General features: G+C 50.9%; 1 protein-coding gene across 1 annotated transcript; it reads left to right on the plus strand.

Annotated features, from left to right (window-relative positions):
* The first annotated feature begins 1,074 nt into the window (after positions 1-1,074).
* HSD11B1 (hydroxysteroid 11-beta dehydrogenase 1) lies at positions 1,075-8,261 on the plus strand. The gene is made up of 7 exons (XM_006273622.4): positions 1,075-1,199; positions 1,324-1,415; positions 2,099-2,229; positions 2,609-2,720; positions 3,662-3,847; positions 4,555-4,698; positions 6,506-8,261. The coding sequence occupies exons 2-7, from the start codon at positions 1,328-1,330 to the stop codon at positions 6,724-6,726; spliced, it is 882 nt and encodes a 293-aa protein (XP_006273684.1). The 5' UTR covers positions 1,075-1,199; positions 1,324-1,327; the 3' UTR covers positions 6,727-8,261.
* Positions 8,262-11,958: the final 3,697 nt, after the last annotated feature.

Consider the following 11,958-nt stretch of genomic DNA (forward strand, 5'->3'; position numbering starts at 1 on the left):
TGCTAGTGAAAGATGCCAGCAGCAGATCCGGACGGCAAAGATCTTTATTTCTCTGAAGAACAGGTACAGCCCACATAGCAGTCAGTCAAGCTGCTCAATCCTGGCCCTTGCTAAGGAGCATTCACCCAAAGGTGGGGTGATGGCATCAAGGGGGGCAGTTTGGTCCTCTACTGATCACCCAGTCTCCACTTGGACAGCGAGCCAAATCAAGAAAGCATCTAAGATCAAGTGTAATTGTTGCACTGGTCGGTTGCCCAGACTGAATGGCATAGTATAGTGGAGGGTGCACCCCTGTCCAGCGCACTGTGGACAGGACATCCCATGAGTCTTGTTATTAGCTTCCCAGTGGCCACCTTCCAGTGGGAGGATCTCGGCTACACGCTGACTTAATGGAAAAGGGGGACTCTTCTTTAGCTTGCTCCTGTGGCCGTTGGCTAAGGGCAAGTGAGACTCAGGGGCATCCAAAACCCAAGGCCTCCGGGTTTGGACCAGCATGTAGCATGCTTGTCAATTGATATAGGAGTATCTGAAGCCCCAAGCTGAGAAGGGTGGGGTGGAGGATACCTGCCGGCTGTAGCACCACATAGAGTGTTTGAATGATCGCGTTTTGCTCAATCGAGAGGACTTGGAACCGGTTTGGCTCATTTGACCTAGAATACAAAAAAATTTCCCCCCCCCAAATCTCCTGGACTCTGTGGGGTAGGTGGCTTCCACAGCTCAGCATCCACAAAGGCAAACATCTGTCACTTCAAAGCTTTGCAGCATGTGAAGTGAAGAGCTCCCAGCAGCAACACTGTACCCCAGGGCTTCAGTGGCTTTCCCCGTGTCCAAATCCTGCAAACTTGGAAACACCTCCAAGCTAGAATGGCGTTTTCCTTTCTCTCTGCTTTGCATTCAAGAAGCGGGACGGCTCAATGGCTAAGCAAACACATCACAATAAAACCCAGGGCTACCACACCTGCAGGAGCCAGTCCCTAATGTTCTCAAAAGTGAAACTTGATGCTTTTTAGCAAGGACACACCTCTTCCAGGGTGTTGTGCAAAATTCCTTATTTTGACGTAGGGGCAGGAAATATGAAAAAGAGCCAGGCAGAGTCCAAAACAACACGGTCACTTAGGCCGAGATTGATCAGCTCCAGAGCGGAGCAAATGAAAGCTTCCGCTTCACCCAGCAGCTCCGGCCGTTGCGATTTTCCAAAGGTTTGGGAGTTGCTTTCGCTTCACTGACACATTTTAAAGGATAGGCACTGCTGCTTCTGTCTGGAGCAGCTTTGCAGACCGTTTTTCTCCCTTCTCTTTCATGTTTTATTTCCTGATCTTACAGTGGGATGGGTCGGTTGCGAAAGATTCTCATTCCTTTTGCGGGATTGGTCCTGGCCTTCTGGTTTTATTCAGCGAGGGAGGATTTCAAACCTGGTAAGTTATTAAAAAGCGAATGTGTTTTCAAATAAGACATAGCGAGCTGCGCCAAGCCTTTTGCACAGGATCGGTGCGGAGCTGGGAACAAAGCATGTCCTGGTATTTGTAACAGTGCTGATAATCGTCTGCTTCAGCAGAGCTGCCACAGTACATCAAGCAAGGGAATACCCAGGAATGGTAATTTTTAAGTTTACAGCCAGGACTTTTAATCCTCAGAATCAAATGCCTTTTCCTTTGCAAAAAGAGCTAACAAAAAAAGTAATTTAAAAATAGATTTTACAAACCTTTTCTTTATTTGTGAAGTTGGAAGAACGTATGTTTGCCAGATGGCTGGAATGGTTCATTACTTTGGGAAAAGAAAAAAAAAAGCCCGTGGCCTATTTTCCTGTCTGGAGATGTGATGAGATATTTAATAAGGCACTGCCAGAGTTTTTTTTAATCTTGCTGCACTCCCTTAACAAAGTTAACTACTCTCTCCAGAAGTTTTTCTTGGAGAAGGAAAAAAGAGATTGCTTGTTGCAGGGGGAACTGGGGCTCTCGGCTGCCTCTGAGCAGGCTTGCTCAGTTAGCAGGCTGGATTGGCTTGTTCCCCATCTTGATTTCATGACTGCTGTAGGGCACTAGAGAAAATATGTCTCTGATGTCCTGGCATGTCCTCCTCCTCATGCCTTCCTCTTCAGAGATGCTGAAAGGGAAGCGAGTGATCGTCACTGGAGCAAGCAGTGGAATTGGAGAGCAAATGGCCTACCACCTGGCACAGATGGGATCTCATCTTCTGATCACGGCACGGACAGAGGCCAAGCTACAGAAAGTAAATGGCAAGCCGAGCACTCACATATGCATGCCTATGACACTACACACACTTACATGCCAAGGTTAGTCTCGTGTCACAGGTACATAGGTATGCACGCACTCAGACTTGCTGCGGGAGAATCGCATAACGTGCACATACAGGCTCACAGATGTGCATGCTTATGGCTGCACATCAATAGATGCACTCTTGTTTGCACACACTTGCTCCAGTCCTGCTCCCAGATGTTCCTTTTGTGCTGCTTGAAGGATGCATGTTGCAGTCACTGTATCCCCCAAGCCACAGAATAACCCTCAAAGACCCCCAGGGACGTGACACCAGGCTCTCGGAGGGTTGGCAGCGGGAAACAGGTTCCTACAATGTTCCGATCACGTTTCAGGTTGTTGCACGGTGTCTAGAGCTGGGCGCAGCATCCGCGCGGCATGTGAGTGGCAGCATGGAGGACACGGCCTTTGCTGAGCATGTGGTGAAGGAGGCGGAAGAGTTACTGGGTACGTTAACAGCTCGCTGCCTGGAAACCACCAGCAGTCCCTTGCCATGGGGCAATGTGGAGAGGCCCTGCCACTCCTTAATCATGTCATGGTCTATCTTATATGCATGTCAACTAGGAGAGGATAGGGGAGAAGGGAGGGATTTCTTTAACTCTTCTCACTCTTAAGGTTTTTTGGGGTTTTTTTTTTACTGTTATTGAGTGCTGCTTGGATAGGCCACTCAGAAACACACACGGGAGCTAGTGTGGACAGGCAGTGCACGGCTCTGCCAATGCAACCCTGCTCTGAGGACCAGTATCCCCTGCTGTTCCAGTCCTTCCCCTGCTAATGTGGGGGTTCAAGCCCCGCAGCTCTGCCATGCAGCCTTGATCTGATGTGTGCTCCTGGTTATCATCCTACATCCCCCTCATGCTCTGCCTCTGAATCCCAGCACCTCTCACTATAGCAATCCCAGCCTGTCAATCAGCTCTGGCCAGCAGCAACCCTGCTGTTCACATCACACATCACTGCCCAAGGCTCTGCAAGCATGTGCATCTCAGCTGGGCCTATGCTGTGCCAGTTGTGAGCCCCTGGGCAGCCCTGCTGTACTCCTCCCCTTCTGTGCCCTGAATGAGCACAGCAGGACAATTGCATCTGTGCTTTTGTAGTGCGCTGAGGACTGGACCTGGGATGACTTGAGTGACAACTGCACTCACACTGGTGAGCAGGCTCAGGGCCTGGACCCAGCTTCAGAGAGGAAAGGCCACTGCACTGAATTACAAGTCTGCTAGCAGACTTGTGCTTTTAAAACATTCAGTCTATGCACGCTCTGTTTCGAGGGACGGATAACCGCAGGATTCACGGCCATTATAAGAAAGCATATATAGCAAACAAAACAGGGTTGGGTTGCAGCTCCATCCTCATTTCACTCCACCCCCCTAAAGCAACCCCGTGCTTTGCAGGAGGCCTGGACATGTTGATCCTCAATCACATCGGCAGCTCGTACTTTCACTACTTTAACGGGGATGTCGGGCACGTGCGGAAGCTCCTCGAGACTAACTTTCTCAGCTACGTGGCCATGACCGTCTCTGCCCTGCCGATGCTCAAGGAGAGTGGGGGCAGCATCGTGGTGGTTTCCTCCATGGCAGGTCAGCTATGATCCAGGGCTAAGATTGTACAGGCATATTTTCCAGTGTGGAAAACCCAGTACTCCCAGGGGGTTGATGGGAGAAAACCGCTTTGCTCGATTCAGTCCCCATTTGGTTTTCTAGGGAGCTTGCCTCCAATTCATGGACAGTCAGCACCTCCACACTCAAGCATACGGGCAAGGCTGCAGTTCTCCCAGCACCAGAATTGCAGTCCAGCTGCAAAAGGGAAGGATGTGGATTCCTCTTTGGCTGCCCACAGGTGTTTGCTTTGTGTTGGTGGATCAAATTCATAACCAAGCTGGCCCCTAGCCGGTAGTTCTCTAGTGCGTGGGAATTATCCCAATGACAGGGCCCCTATCGTAATCTCTGGGGACTGAAGGGGCCACAGAGAGACAACTGCTCTGTTCATCATCCCTCCTGGGCATACTTGATTACAACTGTCAGGGGTGCAGAACGTGGAGGCTTACACTGCCGCTTCCTATGGTGTACTTGCTACATGCATCAGCAGGATGTGTGCCTAACTTAGAAGGATCTTTAAAAGGGTTGGAAACTAATGAGATTCAGTACGCAGCTCTCTGAGGGTCCTTTGTATTTCTGGGCTGGCCTAGAAACACCAACACAGGTTTTACTTTTCACAGTGTTTTTTCCCCCAGTGAAAGCAAACTTTTTATGCAGTGCTACAAATGAAACGTAACTTTTTGTCCTAGGTAAAGTCGGGTTTCCCTTCACCGTTCCGTACTCCGCGACTAAGTTTGCCCTGGATGGCTTTTTCAGCTCCTTGAGGCAGGAATTCGCTCTTCAGAACACCAACATTTCCATCACGCTCTGCATCCTTGGCTTCATCAATACTGGTAAGATGGATGCTGCTTGGACCTTGCTGATGAGGAAAGAGGCATGGTCAGATGCTGAGCTTTTTACCTCACCCTGCCAGACAGTTCTCTCCTTCCTTCATGGATCTCCCTAGCTGCTGCTGCAGACCCCACAAGAAGAAAAGGGGCTCCGTACCGATCAGAACATAGGGCCCTGTGCCTCAACATCCTGTTTGTCACTGTGGCCAAGAGTGGGTGCTAAGGAGAAGTTTATTTTTCCAGACTGATCGATCCCCTGCCCCTCTCCCTACTGCTTCTGGTGTTCAGAAGCCTAGCACGTCCTAATCTTCAGGATAAGGGCTCACACCTTATTGCACTCCTCACTATAACGCTGCATACCCACTAACAAACCCACCTTCTGTGAATTTTCCCAATCCCGTTCGAACCTAGTCAAATTATCAACTTCCAGAACTTCCTGAAGCAGTGAGTACCACAGGTTAATGACATGTTCTGTGAAAAAGAACTTCCTTTCACTCATTTTAATCCTGCCATCTAATAACTTCATTGATGTCCCCTAGTTCTGGCACTGTGCTAGTGAAGTCTCCAGGCTCTTGACCTTTCCTGGACCATTTCTAGTTCTACTAGATCCTTCTGCAGATAGGGAAGGGGGATGTGGGGGAAACACACATGGTATTCAAGGCGTGGGCACAATAATATTTTCCTTTTCTATCATAGCATGCCCTTTTTAATCACCGCTAGCATCCTATTTGCCTCGATAATTGTCACCAAACAACGCTGTTTTTGGAGAACTATGCAAAAGCATTTGGAAATCTCTTGGATCAGAAAATCTTAGGGTTCATGGAAGGGACTTCTACAGTCTTCTGGCCCAAGCACATGCATGAATGCAAGGCAGTAGTAGTACATGAGTAGCAAAGGCTACCATAGAGCTCAGCATCCTGTATGTGCATCTCGAGTTATTCTTTCCCGCATGCATCGCTTGGCACGTCTCAGCCTCAAAGTTCACTTACCATTTTCTTGCCAATTGACTTGCATATAGACTGTCCCCAGAAACATCCCTCTCACACCATCCTGAAAACCTGCATTGCCCTGCCTGGGTTGACCTAGTAGGACAGTACCATCTCCTCCACCAAACCCCAGCGTCAATACACACTTCTTTCTCAGTACCTGCAAGGAGTCAGACACATCTAAACAATAATAGAGCAATGGCTAGGATACACATTGCTCTGAATAGCACTCAGTGTAAATCTATAGGCCAGATTCTCAGGTGGGATAAATCAGCACTGAAGCTAATGAGGATATAACTGGTCACAGTGCTGAAGCTCTCATTTTATATACTCTCGTAATGGCATAAACTAATAGTCACGGGGCACAGGAGCAGGTATTCACATTTTCAGGCGGGCTCCTCCACCCAGAAGCCTTGGGGTTCAGATGCTCCCTAGTCACGCCTGCTCCTAGTGAAAGGACATAGGAGCAAGCTAGATGGAAAGTCCAAGAGCCCATTGCCAGAAAATGTGTAGCCAAGATCTTCTCTTTGGGAGGCTATAGCGGACTCTCACAAGGGTGTACGCCTGCAGTGCAAGGGACAGGTCTCCACTCTCAACTACACAAAGTCATTCAAGGTCGGGAAGAAGGGGATCTCTCCTTCCAAGTACAGCATCATCATGGTGTCGTGTAACACATCAGAAGAGGAGTTGCACACACAAATCCACAGGGGCTCATTCCTTATTGAGTACTTTGAAAACAATTGCAGGCTCTGGAGGCTGAGTAGAGCTCACTTATGCAGACCATTGCACATCTAGCCAAAGTGCCCTTTCTTTTCCCACCTTAGACAGTGCCATGAAGGCTGCTGCAGATGTGGTGCTTATCCCCCCTGCACCAAAGGAGGAGTGTGCGCTGGAAATCATCAAGGGGGGAGCCCTCCGCCAGCGGGAAGTCTACTACACATATGCAACTATCAAGTTCTCCCTCCTGCTCCGGGACTGGGCTGCAGACCTCCTGGATTATCTCATCCGTAGGGAGTACAACCTGGAGAACCTAGAGAAAAAGTAATCTGTAGCAGCCTTCGGGTGTTTTCCCTGTTCCTACCCTCTCGCATACCCTTGGCCAAGGCCAGGCAAGCTGTGCAGCTCCCCAGCACAGGTCCCTCATTTAGGGGAAGCAAAGATAGGACCCCAAATATTATGATCCCGGGATCCTATGGCACTTGACGGTGTGCGTCCATCCCAGTCCTTGGAGGAGGAGTAATGAATGCTAGGCTGGAAAAGCTCAGGTTTTGGACTAAGGTTTCTGAATTTGGTGTGCTGGGGCTGCATTCCCCACCCTAACCCCTCCTTTGTCTGCACTCCGGCCCCTGCAGCTGAGCTGATTAAGGATTAAGAGACCCAGGGAGTACTGTCTTTAGAAGGTGCCTGTGTCCCTGCTTTGGGGGCTGTATCAGTCAGCTGTGTGAGAAGAGCCCTTTGCATAGCCCGTCACAGGGGAAAGGAACTTAGTTTCTCCTTTCTCCCCCTCTACCGGTGGATAAGAGCTTTGCAGCAGGTAGCTTGGAAATTCATGGCAGCAATGAGATACCCTAATTAAGACAGCCCCAGAGGGCTGAAATCTGACTGTTGGTTTGAAAAATAAAACAAACCCCTCTCTGCTTGGATGTTTCAGGTGAGAGACACTCCCTGGAGGCCTTGATTTTGCACGGGGCTAGTAGGCCACATGCATTTTGACTGGAGGATGCAATTCCTTCAGATGGGTGCATTCTCTTATCTACACAGTCCTGGCTGAAAATCCAGAAAAGCTGTATCCTGTCCCAGGCACAGTCACATAATTTCTACCCTAGAAATGTGCTAACTTCTGCTCAAGAGATGAGACTGGCACGCCTGAAAGTCAGGCCCCTTGCCTTTTGAGGCCTAACACCCACAAAGTCAGAGGTTATCATGCCTGAAAAAAATCAATCCAACCAGGTAACTGAAACAGGCAGAAATGCAGAAAAGCTCATTGCTTTTTAATCTGTAGTATTCAGAAAGCAGAAGCACCAATACAGAGTGCTTGGCTGGCAATGCAGGGACCTAGGAGCACCGGAAAAGTCTCGAATGCCAGCCCAAAAATGTCTTTAACCTCCCGGTCTGACCCCTTCAGTTCTGGAGCACGGCCAGATACCGGGCAGTATTTACATGACGGGGCAATGCGAGCTGTCTCCAGCCAAGAGCAATGCTAGGAAGAACCGGTCTCTGGTTTCTTTCCCCCCCAGTTTGTAGCCTCCTCGCGTATAAAATTGGAGCTGGAGAGACTTTCAAAATGCAAATTTTTTTTTTTACCCCACACCAGAGACCAGAATAATTTTTCCCAGCATTTTCAACCCTTTCCCAGCCAGCGATAAATGTTTATTATTATTGCACAGATAGTCTCTGCTTCCCAAAGAGTCCTCAACAGACAGACACTGCTGGGCTCCAAAGATCGTGGCCAAGAGCAATATTTCACAGCACAAAAGACTGAATCCCCTACAGCTGCCACAGCCAGCCCTGACTGCTCCCTCCCACTAAGGAAAATGTGGTAACATGAACTAATTATTGAATTAAAAATGACTAACCTTACAGGTGCGTGAGCACTCTTTTGTTCCCCACCTCTCCCCATGAGCGTGGGGCTCTGCTCACGCCACACTGTGAATGAGCGCCGTTCTACCGGCCTGTCTTCCTGGAGGTGCACACGTCTGACAAGGCTGCATGTTTGCACAGATAATGTTGCACACGTGCAGGTACGCCTGCCTGGAAACTCATTTTGGTTCAAGAAGGATTCTTTCCATTTAACTTCAGGTTTGGTATTGGCCTCGCTCAGGTAGAAGGTGAGCTGTCTCACAGAAATCATCAGCGGTACAAAACCCTACGTACATGTAGTTATCTCGGTATGGAGTCCCCTGTTCCCATTAGCTTATTCTTTCCTCCTCCACAAAAACATAGCTACGCTTGTCCAAGAACCTTTCATTCTACCCCTGCATCCAAGCTTTCCATTTTTTGTCTCCATTTTATTTTCATTCTCTTCCCCTTTTGTTGGTCTTCCCCCTTCTCTCTTGCTTTGAAAAGCACCCTCACTTTTGGTCTGAAACCTGCAGTTTTGAAGTCATGGCAACAAGGTGGTCACTTCAGTGACATGCAGACAGTGCAGTCATGTGCAAAGATATGGAAACTAGTTTGGGGACAGGAAGAAGTGGGACAGCCCTTTCTCTGCCCGGTTCCCTGATGTAAAACACATGTAGCTTTTCTAATCCAGTTTGTAAAAGGGAGGATTGTAAACAGAGGAAAAGTTTAAGGTGGGGGTGGCGGTGGGGGATACTACATAAAGCCAACATGAGCGTGAGCCCTGCTGAGTGTCAGATGGACTGGCAGAGAGCTGAACGCCTGCAAGAAACAGTTCTGGGGAGCTCCCTGCCCACAGGAGTTTGGTAATTGTGCTGTTTGCACTTGGCCGTGAGCCGAGAAATGCTGCACTGCAAGCACTTTCCTTTGCCTCACTGAGATGCAGATTCTCCTGGTAAGTCAGCGCAGCTCAGAGCAGCAATGACTGACCAGTGCTTTCTCTGCAGAGCTTTAGGAACTGATCCTGCAATTCAGATAGATTTCCTCTGCCCCTGTCCCTAGTACAGTGCACCAGAACGCTCGCTTCTCCTTTCAGCCCTTCCGTAGAAAATCCTTAGCAGAAAACCTACAGTACCATTTCCCAGGGAGGGGTCACTCTGTCTCACTCACACATGCCCCCTTTCTTAGCAAACTGCTTCACCTCCAGCCGTCCATGGGAAAATCCTCCTCCGCTCCCAGGGGGCAACACAGCTGAGACCGGCACCCTCATTACAGGGCACATCCCTTCTGACCAGCCAGACTGCCCACAGGGGGCAAAAGGGACAGGCCCAGACCCCTTCTTATGGGGAGGGCCCTCAGCCAGCCAAAGGACAGAGCTGTCCCCAGAGGCACATTGAGACCTGCACCCTGCTTACAGGGAGGTCCACTGCCGTGCACAACCTTGCTGTCCAACAGGATGCACGGGACTCACACCCTTGTTACAGGGCAGCCCAGGGGTCCGGACGTGGAGAACCAGGCATAGATGCAGGATGAAGGACAGATGCCTGGACACAGGGAATGGTGAGGAGGCCAGAGGCGCACGTTCGAATCCACCGTCCTTGTCACGTGGTAGGAGGCAGCATGCCAGAAAGCCGACCGAACAGTGGTTGCTCAGGTGGTGCATTTGAAGAAAGCAAGCAGCCCCACACCTGGAGGACAACAGGAAAAACTAAGGCTTTCCTGACAGAGAAGTCAGAGCTCTCAAAGGACCCAAAAAAGGTTCAAAGTGCCCACACTGCATGGGGGGATGTAATGAAACCCCAGATACCAGCAGTGAGCAGGGGAAGGAACAGCTGCCCACTTGCAGAAGGAACACACTTGGACCTGAGTGGCGGCAAGCTCACAATGCCCACTGTACTAAAGAGCTCCCTGCCTTGGAAAAGGAAGTGGGAGACGACATAACTCGTTTACAGGATCCTGACTACTCCACCTAAAACCTATCCGTGTATGACACCATCAGAAGCTAAGACAAATCCTGTTTAGAAGGAAGTGTCAGGAACCCAACTTTCTGGGGCCCACTGATTCCAAGATCTATGGCTTGGTGATTGAACCAAAAAAATAAAATAAAATAAATGTTTTTAAGTCAGTCACCACATCGAAACTCCCTTACCTTTCCTGGGCTGGCACGGTTTTCTTCCCTCCTGGTCAGCTGACTCCCGCTTGAGTATCATCTTTCCTGCTTCTCCTCCCAGGGCCTATAATAAACAGAGACAGACGCTGCATTTGACTGACCACCTTGGAGAATGTGTCTCTGGGTCACAACTTGGCTCCCTCTCTTACTTGAATCTGTCCTCCGTCGATGGAAATGGGGGAGGGCAGATGTCTGTGGGCTCGGCTGTTGATATCCGGGCCAGCTGGAAGCAGAGTGCGATGGACCAGGACTCTGGACAGAACTGCTAGGGCGGCACCATGAACGGTGACCACAAACACCGGAAACCCTGCTTACAGGGCAGTGCTCCCTGCACACAGCTGGCGGCTGGGGCATGAAGCCCAGAGAAAACCTGCAAAGTCCTGAATGACAGCTGACAAGTGCACCAAGCGGTCTCCATCAGGGGTCGAAGCTGCCCCGTGGACAGAAGGGCAGACAGGACAGAAGGGCCACGACTTCAGCCTCCTGCCACGGAAGCCAGAGCCCAAAGGGCTAGAAGAGGCCTCCTCCCCCAAGGTCAGGGGGGTGGGGGTGCAGCCCTGTTTACAGGGTGCAGGGGGGCATCTCATAGTGCCAGGAGCAGCGGAACAGAGAAGCAGAGACCCCGACCTGAGTTACAGGAAGGTCACTAAGCCTCGGGTTCCCAGTGCACTCAGTATCCTCCAGAAGCCTGCAACCTCCCATGTAGTCTGTGGGCATCGTCTCCGGCCAACCTCAGCAAGTGGAACAAGACCCGACCCGGAGAAGCAAGGGGACCTGGACCCTGCTTACAGGCTGCAGGCCGGGGGCGCAGAAAAACGGCTGGCCAAGGTCAGGGCACTCGTCTCCAGGGACTTGGGTAGGGAATACAGTGCCTGCCCCGAGAAGTTGGGCAGTAACGCTGATTGCGAGCTACCGAGTGCCACAAAGAACATGCCAGCGTCCCAAAAAGAGGGGGTCTCCCCGCCGCAATGCCCGGCGCGGCCACAGGAGGGCGGCTCTGAGCAGGGCTCCTTCCCCGCCGGCACGGGCTGCTGCAATGCACCAATGCGGCCACAGGAGGGCAGCACCGAGCAGCCGGTTCGCCCCCCCTCCGCGGCGCCGCTCCTCGTGGCTGCAGTGCTGGGAGCGCACCACACGAGGGCAGCACTGAGCCGGCTTTCCCGCATGCTGGGTGCGGATGTCCGTGACACGTGTGATACCCGCACTAACGACACACACTCGTGTGCGGAGCTGTGCAAGGGTGAGAGATGAACACCTACATTACACGCACACACACACAAAGACACAACCTGCATGTCTGCATATACACACCCCGCCGTACTGGATACATCTGTGCACAATGTAAGGGTTCCGGAGCACGCACGCACTAATAACACCGTCCCTTCAGCTCCCCGCTCTCAGCTTCACACTATTGACACCGAGGGTCCCAAACTCCCCTGGAACTGAAGCGATGTCCGGCGCTGCTCCCGGAACCGCAACACGTGTGCATTTCTTTCCCGGTAAAGAAGGGAAAGCTGGTGCCTGGCGAGGCGCTCGCTGGAGAGGTTT

Source organism: Alligator mississippiensis, chromosome 14, assembly GCF_030867095.1.
Source record: "Alligator mississippiensis isolate rAllMis1 chromosome 14, rAllMis1, whole genome shotgun sequence".
NCBI lineage: Eukaryota > Metazoa > Chordata > Crocodylia > Alligatoridae > Alligator > Alligator mississippiensis.

Excerpts from the sequence above, each read along its gene's own strand:
- HSD11B1 (XM_006273622.4), top strand. The coding sequence starts at position 1,328 with ATGGGTCGGTTGCGAAAGATTCTCATTCCTTTTGCGGGATTGGTCCTG. Across the intron at positions 1,416-2,098 it reads GAGGGAGGATTTCAAACCTG|AGATGCTGAAAGGGAAGCGA; the intron begins GTAAGTTATTAA and ends CTTCCTCTTCAG. Across the intron at positions 4,699-6,505 it reads CCTTGGCTTCATCAATACTG|ACAGTGCCATGAAGGCTGCT; the intron begins GTAAGATGGATG and ends TTCCCACCTTAG.